The sequence below is a fragment of the Naegleria fowleri genome (assembly GCF_008403515.1).
Source record: "Naegleria fowleri strain ATCC 30894 chromosome Unknown tig9, whole genome shotgun sequence".
NCBI lineage: Eukaryota > Heterolobosea > Eutetramitea > Acrasida > Naegleriidae > Naegleria > Naegleria fowleri.
Genome location: NW_025407941.1, coordinates 203,019 through 225,447, shown reverse-complemented (window position 1 = coordinate 225,447; position 22,429 = coordinate 203,019). Strand labels below are relative to the sequence as shown.

The window sequence follows — 22,429 nt, the reverse complement described above, 5'->3', positions numbered from 1 at the left end:
GATTCGTGTCACAAATCATTTCAAGAAACTCATACAAAATCATTTATTATTGAATTGTGTTCAACTCAAATTCACTCGTTTCTTGACAGGAAGAAAATGTTTGAGACTGTGTACAGGTTTTGGTTCTAACATTATTCACCGAACCGTTCTTGTAATTTACGTTGAAGAGAGGTACTAATTTTTCTCTGAACAAATTTGATAGGAGCAATCACTCGAGAATATGCCGACTTGGTTACAGCTGACACCTTGTTCACAAATGAAGTAGGTCTCGATTGCCAAAGCAGCACATATGCAAGTACACGGTAGGTTACTGCAAAGAATATGGTTGTGAACAACAAGTAACCCCAATGGTCATACTGATAACTAAGCAAGTTAAAACTATTCAGAATGATATAATCGCTTTGATAATGTAGAACCTCTGAAAGATAAATAAGTTCTCTCACGTAACGAGCATGGGATATGAAAGGGAAGAATGGCAAAGGTTCTGACATTTCATTGATACTTGTGAGAGAGGGTGTACTTCCACAAAAAACGTAGCCCACAAATATAATGGTGGCACAAGTGAGTTGTCGAAGCTCATGCCGCACCGAAACAGACACACAATAAGCAATTGGGAAAACAGTGAAATTCAGCAATAGGAAGATGGAAAAGTACACCCAAAACGACGCCCTTGGTAACACAATATAGTAAAACGAGAGAGTAAAGCAAATGGATACAATCAACATTTGAATGACAGCCAGAAAATCCTTCACTAAAAAGTACATGAATGAATTGACACCACTTTGAGATTCTCTGACAAAGTTTGCCTTCTCCTTTCCAAATATTCTTAAGGAAGACATTGCCCCAGCTAAGGATACTCCAAGAATAACATAACTTGACAAAGCTGTGACATAATCTTTTTGAGGCAGTGCACAAACAGAGAGCTTCTCAGTGGGGCATTGCAATACGATGGACTTGTCGACAGGACCCTGGAACAAATCTGCTCTCACATTCAATAAGAGAATTCCAATTAACAAACCACCCACTAGGTTCAACAAACCATCAACAACCAAATTGAACCACTCTCTGTACAATTGTATGAATGCTCTCACCAAAAGTGCAATGAACTGCTTATAGAATGGAGAAACATCTTTGGGACGAGAGGCTTCAGAAAGAACTCGTGTTTTTCGAGATTCTGTTTTGTTGTCTTTCATTGTAGAAGACTCCTCTGGTGAGATGGACTTGCTTTCAACTTGATCGGTAGAATTTGTTGATTCAAGTTCAGTACTCACTGAGTGTTTCTTTGTGGAGCGTGCTTCAACCATCACTTGCAAATCGTTCAGAATTTCAAAGGAAGTGTTTGAAACAAATTCCAAAATTTCGTCTGCGATTGCACAACGATTCAACTTCAAATAATTATGACCAATCTCATGAGAAATAACATGTCTTTTTCCTTTGAGAACGACATGCTTGGATTTGAAAACCATGAGATCTGTAAATAGACAGAATGTTTCATAAGCAGGTTGGTGAATGACACAAATAACTGTCTTCCCTGTCTTTGAAATTTCTAAAAGAATTTTACAGAGTTTGTTCGCAGTAAGGTAGTCTAATCCAGTTGTTGGCTCATCCTGGCGTTGTTTGATTCAAAATTGGTAAAATACAATGTCAAATGATGCCATAAAAGAATTGGAATAAGCATTCATATTCTTGACATTAGTGGTAATCATGACAAGCTTTTAAAAACTTACCAGTATGAGGACAGGTGGTTGAGTCACTAATTCAATGCCAACATTCACTCTCTTCTTCTCACCGCCACTAATCCCTCTCTTTTCTTCATTTCCAATAATAGTATTTGACACATCTGAATCTTTCTTGATCAATTTCAAATCTCTCAAAACCTTATTCACAATTTCAGAATGACCTCGGAGAGTCAAATCTGAATTTCGAACATAGGAATTGAAAAACAAGGTTTCTCTCGGTGTGAGGATTGGAATCATTGTGTCATCTTGTGGTACAAAACCAATCAAACGTTTCATGGATTCAGAGTTCAAACTTCTTCCTCCAATAACCACATGTCCTCCAATTTTACCTCGACCTGTGCGTTTACTGAGAGAGTTGATAAAGGTTGTCTTTTTCATTCGTCATACAAAGAATGTTAAATATTTAAAATTGTGAAATTAGAAATTAACAAACAATAACCTACCTTTCCAGATCCACTCTCTCCCAAGAGTGCAGTAAGCGTATATGGTAGAAATTCTCCCGAAGTTTCATGAAGATGTGTACTTCCAGAAAAATCTTGAAAGGTCAATCGTTCGTATTCTAATTTCACACCAACCTTTCGATCGCTCTTGTGATCATTTGTTTTTTCCTTCTTCTTTGAAGGTTCTTGTGAAATACCAAATAATTTCCTTATTGAGAATGGAAGAAAGGCTCCCAACTCCTTAGCTTCTTTTGCACGTTTCACTCGTGTCAATAGGACCAGAGTTGTCAAGAGAATAAAAAGCCATGAAAGAGCCACACCTGTCATGTACAAGGTAATTTCACACATGTAACTTTCAATATAATAAGAACCTTGGAATGTTAAGGGAAATGAGGTCGAGTTGTAGTCTTGATAATCATCCATCGATGACTCTGAAAGAGTGGTTAGTGAATTTAAGAGAGTGCTTGAATTGGTCGACTCTGTGGTCAGCATTTTCAAAGTCACAACAACTCGCACACCATAATTGGAATTCACTTGTACGTCGGTGGAGTTGTCAATAATGGAAAGTCCAATTTGTTTGAATCCATATTGGCCTTGAGTTTTTAGCCAATAATTGACAGAGGTAGGATCAAGATATCCAGTTGAGTTATAGGTCCTGAAACTTGACAATTCTTTGAAATAATAAATATCCATCGGTGTAGTGGATAGATAGAAAAATGTCAACTTATCACTATTTTCAAACGAGTCCTTATTGACATCAATTTCCAATACTTTTTGAATACTACATGTCTTGAAAATGGTATTATTCAAACTATAATGTTTGTACTTTAGTCCACTCTCAAAATTACATTCATTCTTACTACTAAAACTCAAATTAAAATATGTAAATGCATGTACCGACTTGTCAATCGCAAATCCACTAAAATAACCCAATCCTCCCACCACACATAAATACACAAAACAACAGCATGCCACCAAGATCCATACACAAATGGTTCTTTTTTTCATTCTTTCTAATTCCTTCACATCAACAGAAGAAGCTTGTTCCTCCTGTTGTTCAACATCACTCACATCCAATGCCACTAATTCTGAACCATTGCAAGTGGAAGAATTCGTTGGAACCATTTGAGGAGGTAAATGTTGGTCCTCCTCTGAAAGATCATGACTCATGAGTGATAAATTGTCCATTGTAGAGGCAGGTGAATTGTCAGCAGAGACATGAGCCAATGATCCATTTCCTGCTCGAATGAGTTGAATATTAAAGTTGTGGTAATGTTGTGAATTTGAATCTAAACTGTATGAACTTTGATGAATAAATTTCTGGAGTGCAACAATTTGTTCATTGTCTTTGGGAAAATCGTCTCGACTGTCATTATTTGTAGTAGGATTAGTATTATTATCATTATCATTCTTAATAGTAGTATTAGTGTCAGTGGTATTATTATTATCTGTAGTATTCAAATGATCAAAGACACCACTATTTGAAGAGTTATCAGTACTTGGTAAGGGATGAGGAGAAGGATCGATAATGACAATACTAGGTGTATCTGGAATGACTTGTTCATTGTTGGTGGAATGTTGTGGTGGAGTTGGTATGACATGAGTCTGTGATTCTTCTTCGATAAGTTCTTCTTTGATAGGTTGAGCAAGATGGGTCAATTGACGACCATCATCATTCGAGGGAGGATTCATGTGTTGGAATCAGGTGATTTTTTTGAAAGTAAAAAATGCATGCCTTTCTTTTTTGGTATCTAGCTATATAAGGATGGCTGTCAACTGTCGAACGAACTAGTTCGACAATAGTTTCGGCAGTGACAAAGAAAAGCCAGTACTATTTTCTTCATACCAATGTTCATCACTGATTGAACAAGTCTATGAAATAGATTCATGGATTTTCCAGTAAAAGAATCACAAATGTCATTTGATTCACACATGCCCATGTTGGAATGATTCGTGATATTCTCGAATCCTCTCTTTCCTATAAATCTCTTTGCTTTAGTGTCACAAAAAAAAGTTCAACAGATCAGCGAATCATCAACAACCACTCGAGTTGCTCAAAGTTCACAGAAACAGCAACATGTTGCACATGTGGCAATTCTCTAATCTCTCATGGAATGACTTTCTCTCCTCCTCCAACAACAACAACAACAACAATTACACAAATGGAGAAATCCATTCCACTCCATCCAGGATGTGGTCTTCCTCTTCCACTCAGGACTGGCTCGGATTTCTTTCCATTCCTCTCTTCATGTGTGTCTTGTGTTCGAGTGGTTTAATCCTTTCTTTGTGTGTTGGATTTCGAAATATGATTCAATTTCCAAAACGACAAAAACAACGAAGAAGAATTCATCGAATGGCAACCATTCGAAACGTTGCTTCAAATGTCAATGAAATTGAATTGCATCAAGTGAAAAGTCAATCTACAAGTGTTGAAGGTGTTGAAGGTATTGAAGGTGGTGTTGTCACAGTTGAATCAAGGATCACAAACATCCATTCCAACACGTTATTTCCATCAGGAGTGTTAGAGGGAGATTCCAATGAACCTTCTGATGCTTCTACTTCCACAGCATCGAATGTTTCAAACATGTTCGAAAAGGTCCATCGAACCGTTCGAAAGACAGTTTCTTTTGCGAGTGATTCAAGTACGAATCATAAAGAGATGTGGGATGCCATTACGGTTGGATCGAAAGAAATTGAGAGATCCAATGCAAACAACCAGTCCATGCCAACAAATGACAATTGTCAACAAGAAGGTGACAGTCAGAGAATCCATCAACCACAACAATTTTCTGAAATCATTTCGCAATGCTGTCCAAGTATGAAAAGATTAGAATCGGAGAGTCATTTAAAAACCATTCATTCAGCTCCTTCCATAACTTCGAAACCCATGCTTGAATTGTATGCCCCATTGTTGATTGTTGTGACGTTGATGATCATTTTGGCATTATTGAGTGTTGCCATTGTGACAGGTGTCACCATGTATCAAGTGTATGATCTTGAACAACGAATGAAAACTTTTAATTTAGATTATTCATCGAGTAAGACGACCAATAGAAGCATGATTGAACCTTATGGAACAAAGCACTATGTCGAGAGTTTAATTTATCTTTTGGACAAGAATACTTCGATTGCACTTGTTGGATTATATACTTCCAATGTGACCATGCGAATGATTCTATTTAAGGAATACTCATTGTACCAAGAATTTGATCGTTCTAGCTCGATCGATTACTATTCATCTGATGTTAAAGTCATCAATGACACAACAGAAGGAATGATTTTAACGAGTTGGAGATTGTGGGACAAAACGAACATGTCTGGAAATGGAAATCAAAATTTTACCTTATTGATTCAGGTTGAAAATTCTTCACTCCCTTATTCGATTCGTTTGCATGTGATGGTTGAAGATGAACAGTATTCACTATCTCGAAATTTTCTTTCCCTTTTATGGTTATTATTTATTGAATTTTTAGTGTGTGTGGTGGCGAGTAATCAAACATATTTATCCATGATTTCATTTGATCCAACGAATCGAGAACAATTTTTAGATGAATGGATTGCATTGTTTCAATGTTGTTCCAAACAGAATTTAACTCATTCTGAAAAAGATGTCACAATTGAATTCAAAAATTTAAGTTTCACAAGTTTTGAAGGTCAGAAAATTTTGAGAAATATTTCAGGAAGAATTGAAAGTGGGAAATTGACAGCAGTCATGGGTTCCACAGGAAGTGGAAAATCGACTTTCCTCACTGTCCTCTCAAAAAGGGCCTATTACGGTGTTCAAAAAGGAACTGTTACTTTAAATGGTAAAATGTTAACCGAAAGTATGAAGAAAATTATTGGATTTGTTCCACAAGATGATATCATGATTAGCTCTCTTCAAGTTTGGGAAACTTTAATGTTTAGTGGAATTTACAGAAGTATGACCAATTTCTTTTATCCATTAGTGAAACGTGTCAAAGAGACAGCATCCATGTTGAATATCAAATACAAATTGTTTAGTACGATTGGAGATGTGAATCAGAAAGTTTTGAGTGGAGGAGAAAAGAAGAGACTCAATGTAGGAATTGAAATGATTAATGATTCTCCAATTTTGTTATTGGATGAACCAACGAGTGGTCTGGTAAGTTATTTAGTTATTTAATATTGAGTGGTGTTTGTTGACTTGACTGTTCTTGCATGTATTCATCCTTTTTTATGTAACTGTCTTGTTACATGCTCATAATCATCATCATTCCATAAAACAATCATCTTCAATTGATTGATCCATGAATAGGACTCGAAACAATCTCTCTTACTTTGTAACATTTTGGCCAAGAAAAAGGAAGAAGGAACAAATATTATTTGTGCCATTCATCAACCTTCGGCTGAAATTTATTCACTCTTTGACGATTTGATTTTGTTTGATCACGGACAAATGATTGCTCATGGAGATGCCCAAAAAATTGCCGAAATTTGTGCGCGGGATATCTTGAAGCTCCCTCCGAGAAAAGAATTTAATGAAGACGAACCATCTCTAGAATCCCAACATTCAACATGGCATTCCGATTTCAATAATCCAGGTGACCATGTCATTGCTGCTCTCGAAGTCATGAACGATGAACAACGAACAATTCTTTCAAAAGTACCTCCCTCTTTGAGCAAGTTCAAACTTCAACAACGAGGAGGAGAAGAAGGAGGTCTCTATCAAAGTGAAATGGCCACTTCCATCTCCGTTCCGACTGTTCCCTTCTACATGCAAGCCATGGCCTTCTTTCTGAGAGGTCTCTTCCTTCTCTTTCATGAATTTTCCTTCCTCATTGACCTTCTCATCAATGCCATTAGTGGTCTCTTCATTGGAGCTGTTTTTACAGGAAATTTGACGTATTCAGGTCAAAGTGAGAAGAGTATTGCCAAACAGTGTCCACTCATTCTCTATGAGGATTGTTCGGAACCAACTCAAGATGACATTTCTTCCTTTGTCTTGTTGGGTGTCTTTGCCATTGGTTTGTCCTCTATTTTGAGTTCATTGAGTGTCTTTGGAAAGGAGAAGGTCGTTTTTCGAAGAGAATCTCAAACAGGTCTTAATACGTTGGTTTATTTTGTGGTGAAGGATGTGCTCTATCTCATTCCAATGGTTTGTGCTTCATTGTTGTATACACTTGCAGAGTATCTCTTAATTTCACCAAAAGGATCCTTTTGGGAACATTTTGGTGTCTTTTTCTTGATTGCTTTCACGACCTATCCATTGGGATTTATCATTTCGATTTGTTTGAAAAGTGACTTGGCTCAAATTGCAAGTGCCATTGTACTCTTTTTGTGTTATTTATTTTCTGGATTGTCACCAAGTTTGAGTGATATGAGTCAAATGAAACTCCCTTATCCCTTCATTCCACATTTATCCTTCCTTAGATACGCCAATGAAATTATGTATTTGAATGAGATTAAGTATTACACGAAATATTCGAAAAGTGTTGAATTGAAAGGATATATTCAGGAAATGTTAGGAGTGAATATTGCTCTTTTGATTTCATTTGGAGTGTTTTTCCATGTGGTAGCAGCTCTGTGTTTGTGGCAATCGGTTCCTGGATCGTTTGTATCGACTTGGTACAATCATGTGAAAAGTCAATGGACGAGTGTGTGGAGTGGATTGCAACAGGCATTCGTAAGAATGAGAGAGAAGAAGAACAAGCAATAACATTCGTTGGGTTACAATAATTTATTGGCTTGTTCTAGAAAAATTCAAATAAATCCTTGTTGGTGCTCGATGCTGGCTGTTGCTGAGTGGTTGTTGACGAAGTGGAATTGGAGGTATGAGAGAACATCCAGTCATCGGTATTGTTATTGTTGGAAGCAGGGTTACCACCGGTGGTTCCAGTGCTCAACCAGCTGTCCAAATCATTAAATGCCGCTTGGGGACTATTGAGGGAAGGTTGTGACGGAATATTGGTTGGTAATTTGTTAGATCCACCCCAAGCCATACCAAAAGTATTATTATTGTTCTGCTGTTGCTGCTGTTCATCGAGTGGTTCTTGGAAGTCTCCAAATCCATCATCATCATTGTTGTTGTCCTTATGTGTAGTTGGATATTCTTTCGCTTCCGGAAAATCACCAAATTCGTCATCCGTCTTTGTATTGTTGTTGACACCTTGTAATGTGCCAGTTGTTGACGTCATCATTGAAAGAGGATTCATGGTTAATGGAGCTTGACTGCCAAAATCAAAGAGGTCATTATTAATGGCTGGCTTTGTAGGAGTGAAAGTAGGTGTGTTTCGTTTGGGGAAATCGCTCATATTTGTAACACTCGAAAAACCAAGAGGAGTTGGACTGTTATTCGAAAATGTAGATGTTGGTTTTTGAGAAGTAATGATGGTTGGGAAAGATGAAACAGTATTATTGTTCTGTGTGAAATCAAGGCTCATATTACTTTGGGAAACAATATTTGTGTGGGCAGAACTGTGAACTGTTTCTTCATCTTTAGGTTCTGGGAAATCTCCAAAATCATCATCATTGCCAAAGATCGCGTTGTTCAAAGAAGAGCTAGCTCCAGTATCCATCCAAGATGAGGATTCATTAATTTTTGGATTCTGTGCTGCAAAAATTGGAGATTGGGTTGAAACAGATTGAGAAGTAGAAGGCATCATCCAACTGTCAGCATTGGTGGAGAATGTAGAAGGACTTCCTGCCGATTGTGGCCAGGTTGGGCTAGTAGCAGCCTGTTGTGCACTGGTAGTAGGAGGAGCCTCAACAGTTTTCACAGAAGGTTTAAAATCAAACGGATCATCATTGAAATTGGATGAAGGAACTGTTGAGGAGGTGGTATTAATTGTGGTCGATGTCTCCACAAATGATGCAACTGGTGACGATGTTGACTGTTGAGAGGAAAGTTGTAAAAATTGATCAATAGAATTAGCACTGGCTTGAGAAATAGGTGCCGATGTGAAAGTATTGTCACTCCATGAGTTATCACTTGCAAATTGTGGAACAGGCTCTTCCTTTGGTTCTGGAAATTCGCCAAAGTCGTCATCGGTGGCCGTTGTGGTGTGTCGAGTTTCATCTTTTGGTTGTGGGAATTCTCCAAAGTCGTCATTAGATGCTCCAGAAAAAGTATCCTGTGAAGGCTTCTGAACTGCGTTGATAGAGGAAGGCTGGAACAATGGTGAAGAATTTCCAAAGCTTGATTCTTTTGGTGGTGTTGAAAAAACTTCAGAATCCTGCTGTTGTGGAGCTGTTGGTTTCTCATCATCTTTGGGCTCAGGAAATTCACCAAAGTCATCATCAAAGCTGTGAGCTTCCTCATTCTTCAATGATCGAGATTGACTTGCCACAGCTTGAATTGTCGTTGTTTGAGGAGAGCTGCTGGGGGGAACAGAGATGTGTTGAGTTGAGGAGGCACTTGTTGTTGTTGAAGGGATAAAAGCATCGCTTGAACTCCATCCACTATTGTCATTTCCCCAACCATCATCTGCAAAGTTTGGAACTGTATCTTTTGGTTCTGGGAAATCTCCAAATCCATCGTCGTCACTTGTTGAATTAGTAGACTTTGTTGTCACTACTGTAGAGATCTTTTGTTGAGGTGCAAATGCATCTTCTTCCTTATTAGATGTTGGGAAATCTCCAAATCCATCATCCTCAAATTTGTTTTGTACGAGGCCACCAGTTTGAGAGGTTGTTACTGAGAGTGATGAATTAGTGGTGGCTACTGCTGGTAGATCGTTGCTAACACTGCCACTACTACCAAAATCATCATCGTCAAATTTGGCCTCAAACTTTTCGCTTGTTTCCTGTGTTGATTTTTGGAATATTGGACTTTCTTGCTTTGGTACAGTTGTGGCTGATTGGATGGCCACTGATGATGAAGAAAGAGTAGTGATACTACTTGGTCGAGTAGAAGGTGCATTATCCCATGAATCATTGTCATTTCCCCAACGATCATCCTCAAAACATTTGGAAGATTGTTGTGAAGAAGAGAAGGAAGTGGGTTTAACAGGAGTTGACATCTTCTCCAACACTGGTGACGCACTTGTTGTGGTTATAGTTACAGGTGGTTGTACATTGGGAACAGTACTTGTCTTGTTTTTGATAGGTGTTGGGGTTATTGACGAAGATGTTTCCTTCTTTGCAGCAACAGTGTTGGATTGCGGTTTTGGGGAAGTGAAATCGGAACCAAAAACAAGAGCTGCAATATCGTCAAGCTCAGCACTCTTGGTTTTGGTTGGAGTGTAAGATGAAATTAGCTCATCAAAGTGTTGTTGATTAGTCGTTGTTGTTGGAGACATGGAACTACTGCATGGAACTGGAGACACTGATCTTGGTGATTGTGTGTTCAAAGGTAGCCTTGGAGACAAATGTAAATCTGTGACTGTTGAGTTCATTCTTCGATGTCTTGCACCTCCAATCATTCTTTGAGAAATTGTTCCAATGTCATCAATTTTCATACGTTGATCGACTGTCTCCGATGTTTCTCCTTGTTGAATTGTTTCACTAGTTATTGGAGATGAGACCGTATGAGAGGCTGTTCTTCTATGAACAACTTTTCGTAATGGTTTGTGTTGTTTCTTGTTCTTCTTTTTTTCTAATCCTAACGCAAGTAAGAAATGTTTTTCTATGCAGCTATTTTGCCAAACAGCCATTTTGCTTAAAATATCAGCATTATGATTCGAGTTCATGTTAAACAATTTTTCAAGAGTATTGTTTGAAAGATTTTCAGAAGAGAATGAACTTGTATCATTATCGTTACTGTAGGTAGGCACACGAAGCTCTGGAGGCACAAGACCATTAAGCATATTATGAATGGAAGTTTTAAGCTTGGTGGCCTCTTCAGTGGTTTTCTTGTTCAGTGAAAGGATTGAATCGATCACATATTTTTGAGTATTAACATCTATTTCAAAAGAGTCTTCAACAGTTTTTGTCGAATCCAGTGTTGTAGTAGTGACCTGTTGGGATTCAGATGATTGAGTTTGTTCTTCCTTTGGCTCTTCAAAATCTCCAAACCCGTCATCATCACCACTTTGTTGAGGTTCAGTATTTTCAGGTTCTTTAAAATCTCCAAAGTCATCTTCGTCATTTGTTTTTTCTGTAACTATTGGCTCATTAAAATCTCCAAAATCTTCATCATTTGTAGATTGATTTTGGTTGTTCTCTTCGGAAGATGTCAAACTATTTGTTGTTGTTGTATTTGGTGCACTGTCAAATGAGCTATTTTCAAATTCATTCGCTTGTGAATTTTCGGCTACAGGATCTACATCGAAATTTGCATCGAATTCGTCGATTTTCGATGATTTTGGTTGATTGGTTGGTTCAGACGACGAAGATGAATCAAAACTAGCTTCAAAATTGTCATTAAAATCCTGAGGGTTGGAACTTTGATTTTGCGAGAATTCTCCTTGTTGTGTGGAAGAGTTTCCGAATGAATCGTCAAACTCTGCTTCGAATTGGTTTTTGATTGGCTCCTCTTGTTGTTGGGCTGTTGGTGGTTGTGTTGTGACAGATTTGTCAAAATCAGAATCTTCGAAATCAGCCTCAAAATTTTCTTGTGCTGTTTCTTGGTTAGAATGATCACTTTTCGATTCCAATGCGGAAACAAAGCTTGTCTCAAATTTATCATTCTTTGAGGATGTGTTGTGTTGCGACTCCAAGTAGGAAGGGGTGTCTGTTTGAAAATCTTGTTGAGGATTAGTTGCAGTGCCATGTTGAATTTCACTCGGAGATAATGTATCGTTGCTGTTAAATAAATTATTTTGATCGTGCACATGAGAAATAATTTCTTGATGGACATTGGAATTATCATCATCATTCTTGATGGATGCTGTTGCGGTTATAATAGTATTTTCTTGATCGTTGTTTTTAAAAGTTTCTTCAACGATATTTGTTTGCTCTTCCGAGACACCTGTTATTGTTTGGGATGGTTCAGTGTTGCCTGTTTGTGGCTCTTGTTTCAGCAGTTGATGTTCTTCTTGTTCGTGATTGTGAAGAAGAGTTGGTGTCGTCTCCTGTGTTTGTTGTGATTCCTCTTCCGTTGTTGTTGGTGTTTGTTGTTGTTCCTGGATATTTATTGATGGTTCTAAACTTTCGTCCTGTTGATGATGTATAGATTCTGTTTCAGGAGTTGTTGAGTTTTCTTCGTTTTCTTCTGAATGAATTGTGGCATGTAGTTCTGCTTCATCATCCACAGAAGGAATTGTTGTGTTATGGGTTGATGGAATGAGTTCTTCATTGATTGTTGCTTCGGCAGTGTTATTTTGATGGATTTCTTCAGGAAAAGAAGCGGAATTGGGTACTGTATCATCATGATGAATGGTTTGTTCGGCACCACCATTAAAATCCATCACTTTGAAAGAACTCTCTTGCGAGGGCGATAACAATGCTGCTGGCTGGTTTGGTCCTTCTTCGGACATGATGAATTTTTTTTATTTGCGACTGAACAGTTGGCTGAGCTCGTCAATACCCTTCTGCCAATACAACCAGCCATCCTCTGTCTTTTTCTTGCTTTCTTGTGTGGGTGGTGGTGCAACATTGGCAGAATGTTTCAAATGTTGCTTCTTCATGGAAAATCCAGAGTCATGAGTGGTGTTGTCATTGAGAATCCTATGAAGGGGAAGTTTGGGAATGGAAGGTTTTGGGGAGGTGCTTGCATCTCGTTGTCGAGACTTTTGCCTACCACCACCACCGCTACTATTATTGAGACTCAATCGACGAAAAGAATTCTTTGGAGTTTTTGCCTCTTTCTTTGGAGAAACATTGGAGGGGATATTGGAAGAAGATAATGGTTGCTTTGCAATTTTAGGAGTCTTTTCTTTGAGCTTGACCACTGGTGCATTGCCATAGGTTTCTTTCAAAAAGTCTGAATAGGTTTTCTTTTTAGGAGATGGCTCATCCTGAGAGGACGTCATACTGCTAATATTACTTCCAGAAGATGAGATATGAGTCATGTTCAGGGTACTACCATGCGAGAGTAGTAAGCTATTACTGATTTCAGAAACTGTTGCCCACAGTTTCTCTTCCTTTTGTTTTCTTTCCATCATTTGTTTTTTCATGAAACGGTTTTCTTCTTCTTTCAATAGTTTTTGTTTCTCCTCGAGTTCCTGAGAATATTTGGCAATTCTTGTTTCAGCCTCTTTGATCTTTCTTTCACGTTCTTCGAGATCGAGTCTTCTTTTTTCTTGCTGACGTTTGGCTTTGTTCTTCATGAGGACCAAATTGATGGTTTTTCGAGTTTTGTACGCTCTCCATGCTCTCTGAATGATGATTACAGCGTCAAGTAATTGTGTGTGAAAATACCTTTGTTTGAACATTTTCCATGCATGTTGGATGGTAAGCGCAGCTCGATTTTGCCTTTCAAACTCATTCTTCTTTTGCTCGTTTTTCCTTTTGATGACTTCAAATTTTCGCTTACGCATCTCTTTTTCAATTTCGAAAATTTTCCTCTTTTTGTACAATGATTGGATTAGCATGGCCAATCTTTTAAGCTTAGAGAATTGATTGTTCAATAAATTTCCACGAATTAACGCCTGAATTAATGTCACTCTCTCAATAGCGTCTTGGCTGCTTGATTCAGGTTTGTTAGATGTGACAGAAAATATTGATTTTTTCTTATTGACTAATGATTTTTGTGCTTTTTGAGGTTTTGCAATCTCCTTTCGTTTCATCAAACTATACGCGTAGGACTTTTGCATCTTTTTCTTTCTTTCTTTCAGAGGGGTCGGTTGTGGTAGTGCGTTGTGTGTATCATGTACAGTTGTTATGATATTAGGCTGAGAATTTTCAGATGGAGCTCCAGTTGCAACATTCTTTTGCAGAGAATCTTTTTCCTTCGATATTAACTCTTTAAGAGATTTACATATCTGTCGTCTAATAGTAGATAATCTCCATTGCCTTTGAATTACTAGTGCAGCCTCCTCCATAATTTGAAGTACCTTTTTCCTAAGCAAATCATAGGCATCTTTTTTCATTAAAATGTTATATTTTCCAACAAAATAGGACAACTTTTCATTAGCATTATGATTAGAACCAAGATAATGCTGTAAAATTTTTGTTGCCAGTGTTAGAATGTCCTTTCGTTTGTTATCAATGTTGTTGTCATTTGAAAAGTACAGTTTGAATGTTAGACTACCGAAAGACTTCCAAAATGTAGTAGGAGAGAGAACATAATCAAACGATTTCTCGTTAGTTTCTGCTACAAATGACAACACACTACATGCAATTTGTGACGTCAAATTAGAAAATGAGGACTCTACACATTGCCCTTCAGGTGGGATGGTGGCATTCATATAACAAAATGTAAGGAAGGTGGGCTCTGCATTTAAGGCCGTGGAGCTTAATAATTGTTTCATGTTCGATAAAAACTCCTTATGAGTCTCACTAATGTCAACATAAGGTATTCCATTCCGAATTATTTGATACTGGGAAGCTTCACTCACAGCTGGTGGAAACACAGCATCTATGCTGTATTCAAATCTTCCGAATGAGTGGTCAATGATAAGCTTATCCTCGTCAGATTTGGATATATTCACACAACTCAATCCATAGTACGAATTATTTCTGAAGTATTGAATAACGTTTTCGAGGGCTTCATGATTTTCTTGATAATCTGATTGTTGAGACAAAGAAGGAAATGAACATAATATTCCTTGACTTCCAAATAAAAAGTCTATAATCTCTCTGCTTGGAGATTTCTCAATAACATCTACCAGAGGGTCGGTCAATTTGTATCCTTCTCTAGTATGAATTGATGAAATGTCTTCGATAAGATATTGCAAGGCCCATGAGTATAAATGCTCGCTGCTAACGTTGCACCATAAATCACCAAAATAATGCAAAGAATTGTCGTTGACGAGTTCAGGTAAGCTAATTATATGTACAGCAGAGAGCTGATCTGTCTCAAGTTCATCTTCAGCTTCAATATTCGTGAAGGATTTTGAAGCGAGATGTCCTTTTTCCACAACCCATCTGAAAATTGCTTCGAAAACAACACATGCAAAGTTCATGCAACTGTTGAAAGCTCCTGGTAAAGACACCTTGCCGTTAATCATTAAATTCATATTTTTTAAAACCTCAAATCGTTCCATTTGGAGAATGTCACATAAATGCTCAAGTAATTCGCTGTCGAATGTTTCAATATGTCTTTCCATTTCCATTCTTAACCCTTCCTTGAATACATCTACTGAAGAGCTGTCATCAATATCGATGAGTAGTAATACAATTGAAAGGCCCCTCAAAAAAGCATTAATTTCTCTTGTAGAACATTTGAGAGCTCTTTTCACATTTTTGAGCAAATCATAAAATTTGGCTTCCGCGTTTGAAATTTCTTTTTTCATTGACTCAATGAAGCTGAAATGCTTCAGTCCAATGAACGTATGACCAAGAAGCGGCTCAATCATCTTGGTTGGAGCACATAGTAAATCTTTAAATATTTCGAAATGTTCCAGTATTAGGCGAACAGAACTTTGATAGGGATTCGTTTTTCTTCTCAGCACGTACTCCATTTCATATCGATTGAATAAATATGCTGCAATATCAAAATCAATTATTGAACTGCTGACCTGGTTCATGTTAGTACTGTCACCTCGTTTGAACGTGAGAGTTATATTGAATCCAAAACCCGGTTTAATCATTTCGTATGATGATGATACATATCTACTGGATCCGAGTTTGTACAAGAGGCATAATTGTTCGGAAAGAATGCACCTAGAAAAACAAGATATTCCTTCGATTTCTCTTGTTTGTGGACTTTTGTTTAGATCTTCGGTGTTCTTTCGAGACGTGCACTCGAAGAATAGTTTGTCCAAAGTCTTGATGATTACATCAATTCTTTCTTCTTTGGTCCTCCCGAGCAACACGATGGTTTGGGGTTTGTTATTTTTCAGGGACTCGGTAATCCTCGAGCAGAGAATCTCGGCAGAGTGATTGTTGGAAATTGCGAAATGGGAAATCCCAGAAGGACCTAGCAGGCTCGTTAAGAAGTGAGGACGAATTTGGGTCACTGATTTTCCCATATTCAATCGTTTTATCATCAGAGAAGCAACAGAGTTGAACCACTCCGAGGTCTGTTGGGGTTTCACCCACAAAAACTTGTTTGAATTCTCAGTCTTGGCCATATGTCTGCTGAAATTATGCTTACTTGAGTTTCTGGAATATCTCAAAAGCTTCTTGAACTGATCAAGCACATCTTCATCCTCATCTTTTGGTTCCTTGCTATTATGGGATGGTTCGGATCGGTGATGGTCATCGCAGACCATCCATTCCGGATTAAGCATTTTTTTTAGTAAGGGTATGGAAAACGCCTCAACCTCAGTCTCTTCTTTTCGGATAACAGATCTTTCATTTGAACCAACACATTCAAACGAGGTTCACACGCTAAATGAGAGAAATCTATTAACCTCATTCGACAGGTGTGGAGTTGGTCCTTTTCAGTAACTTCAAGCTTGAAGGGTGTCTAGAGTTTTCAAGATCATGACGACCACACACTTGTTACATATCCCAGTTGTTGAATAAGTAAGGCTAAACACTCACAACACAAGTTTATTAACTCACGCATAGTATGAGGGAGAGCTGGTTTGGAAAAGATCATGTAATGTTCCTAATTGTTGTTCTGTAAATTTTTGTTGGTGAATTTGCCACATATCCGAGTGACATTTTACAAATTCTTGGAATGTTTTTTTAACTGTCTCCCTTATCGACTGTACACTATCATTTGAAAATTTAGCCAACGAGCAGAGCATATCAGGAATAAAATCCGGAACAGAATATGGGAATGCTAAAGCAACGGCAGATAGGCCAAGAACACCACTATGACGCTCAGTTGTCTCTTTCGAAGAGAGTTTGTCAGATGATATCTTGGTATTCCTATTTTTGAATGCTTTCTCTTTGAATTCCGGAATCAATTTCTGTGAATATTCTGTGCTGGATATTTTAAGAAATCCTGAAAGTGTAATTGCGGCCATTTGTCTTACTTCAAGCTGTTGATCTTTGAGCATGGTGGTAATAATTTCGAAAAGCTTGGGTAGTTTATCGGTCAAGTAAAATTCTTGTCTATATGCAAATATTTGAAGAAATTCAAGTAATGCACTTCTGATTGACCAATTAACAAAACTAGCAGAATTTTTTCCGACAATTTCATCAAATAAAAATGTAATTACAGTGTTGGCCAGAAGTTTAGAAAAAGAGAATGCAGAGAGTGATATAATATCATGTTGGCATAGAGATTGTAAATCATCATCCTGTGATGTAGTATGCTCGTAAATGGTGGAAATGATTTTGATATAATTTGTAATTTCTCCGGAACTACAATGAGGAGAGCTTGAGTTGAATAACCCTGAAATGATTGCCAATACAGTTTTGCTTAAGTTTTTGAATTCTGAATATCTTTTGTCAAATTCAGGGCTATCATGTGGCATGGTTTTGATGATATTTTCCTTCTGGTCAAGAAGCTCATACAAATCGAGATTAAATTTTCTCAAGTAATCGTATTGAGTATCATCAATTGTGGTATTAAGCAATGTAAAGGATGGTAATTTGTTATGTTCAAGTCGAGGTGGATTCCACAATGATTTGTAAATGAACGAAACAAATAAACCGATATACTCTCTAACTAGTTCCGCATCATGATGAAGGGTGGTTGAACATAACTCGTCCAATAACAAGCGCAATAAATAGGGAGATCTCCAACTGATTTCTCCAACAATACCATACAAATACTTCAAAAATCTGGCTTGGAGAATGGCCTCAACATCCTTCTTTTGAAGAGAAGCTTTTGTTTTTTCCATCATGTATCTGATAAGCCATCCCAACCTTCGTACATCCTTGTCACAAATAGCAAACTCGAGCCCTTCAGAAATTTCTCCGACGCTATTTGTGGAACTTTGCTCCAATATTTTATCAAAGACTGGAATGATAAACTCTGTAATAGCACGTTGTTGTTGAGAATAGTCCCAATGTTTCATACCCCGAATCAAACCTCCAACAATTTCTGATATCAACGCAACATTGTGAACTTCTTCAGATCCACCTGAACCAACCATAGGTATTAATATTGATTCCACATGGGGTTTACAAAGATCAAGGAAGCCTTGAGAACCTTCTTCACAGGGAAATACTTGGAACAATCCTTTAAACAACTGAGCGTTGGATTCAATAAAGCCGTCATCTCTATGTGTCAACAGACGAATGAATTTAGCGACAAAACCATCTTCGAGCAGAATTGGTAGTAATTCTCTCTTGATAAGAGCTTGCTTGGAGCAATCTTTTGGTTGTTCATAATCGTAAACTTCTACTCTGTCTGGTAATGTATACCATCCAAAGTAATTCTTTTCATAACAATTAGATTTCCTCCAATTCTCTTCAGAGCCAAAATCAATACCCAATGCTTCCCAATCGAGAGTGTTATTGACCTTAGTTGGATGAGGGGTAATTAGCTTTTTCTTTTGCACAGGTTTGTATTGACAAAGAATTAAATTAATTGCTTCGCATGCAATAATTCTAGACTTTTCCAAATCGCTTGTCATTTGTTTGAAAAAGAACTTGGCAGCCTCAACTGGGAACAATTGATCAGGTCTAATCATTAACATTAAAAAACTGCTGACAAATGTGTGATATTTCCAGTGCCATCCTCCCTTACTTTTTGCAATCTCTGTCGTTTCTAAAATAATGCGTTCATACTTTTGCCTGTCTTTTTCATTGGCAATTTGAATGTGATAAAATGCATTGAAATAAGTTTCAAATAATTGTGCCAATCGTTGTTGGATGCTTTGTTTCTCGATATGACTTGTTTGGAAAAGGGCAAGCAAAAACTTGGAACATAAATCCCAATCTCTAATAACACAAGAAACTGCAAAAGGTTTTTCCAGTATGAAAATACATCCAGTTCGTTGCTCATCAGTCGATTTCTTGTCAACTAGAACTTCAATCAGTCTGGGAAGGAAGCTCTTAATAACCTTATCAGAGAATTTGTTAATGCATGACATGAGTACGGACTGTGCACGTTTTCTTACTTCAGAATATGAATGTAATGAAAGACGGAGTAGGTCATCCAATAATCTCTGATGATGTTTGGTGTATGGAATAGATTCGTTATGAATGACACATCTGACCTTGTATTCTAATAGGGCTTGAATCAATAACAAATATCTAGGATATTTGTTTGATGTGGTCGAGTAGACATCTTTGTAGCTGTGTTGTTTGACAAACTCATGTGAAGATTTCTTTTTCTTGTATCTGTAACGAGTGTTACCTCCTCTCATCGCAATCATTGGGAAAAATATTTTACAAATCTTTCCAATGAGATTAGGATCCTTATCGGATCGATGTTCAAGTATAACCTCCGTAAGATCATGCAAAGTGTCGCAAACTTGTTCGTAACCAGTAACCAAGGTTGCTGATTTACACTTTTTAGCCACACACAAACCAGCGTCGATCAATCTAGAAGATGGATATTGATTCATTTCTTCCATTATTCCGTTTTCAATCTCGAGGTAAAGAGTGTTACCTCCTCTCATTGCATACCTTATGAAAATAAGGTGATTCTTCAATTTCTGAATATCAGGTATATTACCTCCCTTCTCCTTCATGAGTGCGATGCATGCATTAATGTTGGCAACAGAGTCAGTCAAATATCTATTGCAAAGCTCTATCGCAAACTGTAGCTCTTCTTGTGTAGGTTCATGCCAATTAATTTCAAACTCATCAAGAGAAATAAATTCTCCCCATGATTGCCAATGATTATAATTCTTAAATTCTTCAGTACTCCACTGACTTGCGTTTACTGACTTCAACTCCAACAAATAGTACTTCGTCAATGATCTCAACACATTCCTAAATAATTTTCCGCATATTTTTACCACCTTCTTTTTTTCTGAAATATAGCAAAGAGAAATAACGGTCTCAATTTGTTGTCTATACTTCAAAAGATGAGCACCTGTTCGATAACAAACTTGGCCAAGAATTTGTAAATAATAGTGAGTTTCCATGTCTGTTAAGTTTTTGAGACGTTTTCCATCCCTGTCAACAAGCTTCTTGTAGAGCATAGGAATAAAAAGAGCCAATGTTTGTTCTGGATATGCATAGGCAATCGAGGAACACATATGGGCAATATTTTTCCTTGCATTAAATAAAAAATTAGAATCTACAAAGTTGTAAATTCGCTTGAGAGAGATTTCCAACAATTCAGTTGACATTTGATTGAATAGCAAGTCGCATAACCCCCAAAACATGCTTGGGGAAATGACATCATTTTCTCCTTGTGCTGTTTTTGGATCTGTTTGATGAGAGAGAACATTAAAAATTCGTTCCAATAGCTCTATTGACCAATCTTCGAACATTCTCACAACTTCAGGGGGAGATCTATCGCCTTGTGACGCACCCGTTGTACACAGAGGTACACAAACCAAAAGCGAAGTATAAAATTTGAGAGTAGAGAACGTCTTGGCATTATCGTTCACGTCAATTCCAGGAAGAGTTAATTGTAATAAATTAGAAAGATAATTGGCACCATCTGGGTAAAGTGAATATTTCAAAAGAGGGAATACAACTAGAGAAAGGGTTTCAAGAGCTGAGATTGTTTGATGGGTGTTCGTGAGCGTCTCTAATGCATAAAAACTTCTCTCCATAAGAGAAGGGAATACTTCTTGCGGTAGGATGTAAGCTAAATGCTTTAGAGAGTGATTTGCACATGTAGTCATTTGGCTGCTTTTGGAAAACAATGCGGTCATCGCGAGAGGTTGAATGATGCCAACAAACTCCTTACTCTCGTCCTCCGTTAGCCTATACTCTTCAGGAATCCATTGATAACCTCCATTCTTTGATGGTGAATATGTTTCTTCTGTGAAACCTTTCATTCCTCTTTCTATATCTAGACGTTTTCCAAATTTGGTACATAAAATCAAGAGAAAGTCTGCACACTTGCTTGTCCATTGGCCTTCATTGGAAGGTTGGAAAAAGTTTGAAACTGATTTGATAAGCTGGTTGAGATGTTTGAGGACATTCGTCTTCTTTGAAATCATCCAAACAATTAGTTTAGCTGCATTTGCCAAAAGTAAATTCTTTGAGATGTCAAATGGAGTTAATAAATTCAATTCATCATTTGGATATTCTTCATAATTCGATGCAACCGGAGTGTTTCCAATGGGTAAGTCAAAGCATTTCATGATCTTTGTGAAAATGAACAATACATAAGGCTCCTCCCAATCTACATAGCCAGCTTGATCCTGAGCAAGATTTGCAAATAAAGTGAAAAAGCTCAAATCCCAAGTAGGATACAAACCAATCCAATCCCATATGCCAAAGAATTCGTCAACCCACTTGTCATAATGATTTTTTTTGAATACCAATGGATCTTTTGACGCTGAGCCCTCTAACTTAGTTGGTAGCATGATACTTAGAAATGCTTGTGCCTGAAAAATCTTGTGGTCATTGATGCATAACATGGGCCTAAAGAATTTTAACATTTCATCTGTTGAATCTTCGGTAAAGTATCTCTTTAACTTTCTAATCAAGTCAATCAGAGCTGCTCCGTGCTCTCTTGGGCTGTACAAGGCATTTCTAAATTTGGTGAAGTAGGTTTTGTCTATGATGTCATACACCACCTTCCAATCAAATGTAATATCCAATAATTCGCTTTTCTTGATGAGTGAAGATAATCCATAACAACACTTCACCTGGGTTGAAAAGTCAACACTATAGCTATCTTTGCTCGATATTTTGAGAATATTAAATAGAATTTTGCAAAGCTCGGCTTTTTCCGAAAGCAATAGAGGATATTTGATTTCTGTGTACCTCTTCAATAGCATGAGAGAATAATCAAAATGCTCCCAGCGAATGTTTTCAACAATTAAATCATCGGGAGTGTATTGTCGGAAGTGATGCATCAATTCCTTTCTCCACTCTTCGCTCTCTTCCGGAATAACCTTTACGAGTCCCTTTGGCAAGAACTTGTGGTATTTATAAAGCATTTGTTCAGTTTTGGCTTTTTTGTGGAGTGTAGGTACTTTTCCTTCAATTTTTAAATCTAAAGCTGGAGGTAATTCGTCCAAAGGAGTTGCCATTTCGGATGAGGAGAGAGCATCCTCTTCATCGAGAGGTACATCATCATTGCCGTCATCGAAATCCTCAAATGTTCTCTTCATTTTTTATTGGTGAATTGGCAAATAAGATGATCGGATGATGCTGCAATCATTCAGGCTCAGTGTCTGTGTGATGCAAAGAGTTGCAGTGATAACAAAGATCAAAAGTTTCAAAATAATAACAGTATACTATTGGCAAAGTTAGCGATTTTGTTTT

General features: G+C 37.5%; 5 protein-coding genes across 5 annotated transcripts; 1 reads left to right on the top strand and 4 right to left on the bottom strand.

Annotated features, from left to right (window-relative positions):
- Window positions 1-131: 131 nt before the first annotated feature.
- Window positions 132-3,871, bottom strand: FDP41_011289 (uncharacterized protein; the record flags this gene model as incomplete). Its single annotated transcript, XM_044701680.1, has 3 exons — window positions 132-1,607; window positions 1,728-2,108; window positions 2,183-3,871. The coding sequence occupies 3 exons, from the start codon at window positions 3,869-3,871 to the stop codon at window positions 132-134; spliced, it is 3,546 nt and encodes a 1,181-aa protein (XP_044567072.1).
- A 499-nt stretch (window positions 3,872-4,370) lies between these two features.
- On the top strand, window positions 4,371-7,856 carry FDP41_011288 (uncharacterized protein; the record flags this gene model as incomplete). The annotated part of the gene is made up of 2 exons (XM_044701679.1): window positions 4,371-6,302; window positions 6,456-7,856. 2 exons carry the CDS (start codon window positions 4,371-4,373, stop codon window positions 7,854-7,856), a joined length of 3,333 nt encoding a protein of 1,110 aa, XP_044567071.1.
- A 34-nt stretch (window positions 7,857-7,890) lies between these two features.
- On the bottom strand, window positions 7,891-12,555 carry FDP41_011287 (uncharacterized protein; the record flags this gene model as incomplete). Its single annotated transcript, XM_044701678.1, has 1 exon — window positions 7,891-12,555. One exon carries the CDS (start codon window positions 12,553-12,555, stop codon window positions 7,891-7,893), a length of 4,665 nt encoding a protein of 1,554 aa, XP_044567070.1.
- Window positions 12,556-12,567: 12 nt separating this feature from the next.
- On the bottom strand, window positions 12,568-16,413 carry FDP41_011286 (uncharacterized protein; the record flags this gene model as incomplete). Its single annotated transcript, XM_044701677.1, has 1 exon — window positions 12,568-16,413. One exon carries the CDS (start codon window positions 16,411-16,413, stop codon window positions 12,568-12,570), a length of 3,846 nt encoding a protein of 1,281 aa, XP_044567069.1.
- Window positions 16,414-16,686: 273 nt separating this feature from the next.
- Window positions 16,687-22,275, bottom strand: FDP41_011285 (uncharacterized protein; the record flags this gene model as incomplete). The annotated part of the gene is made up of 1 exon (XM_044701676.1): window positions 16,687-22,275. One exon carries the CDS (start codon window positions 22,273-22,275, stop codon window positions 16,687-16,689), a length of 5,589 nt encoding a protein of 1,862 aa, XP_044567068.1.
- Window positions 22,276-22,429: the final 154 nt, after the last annotated feature.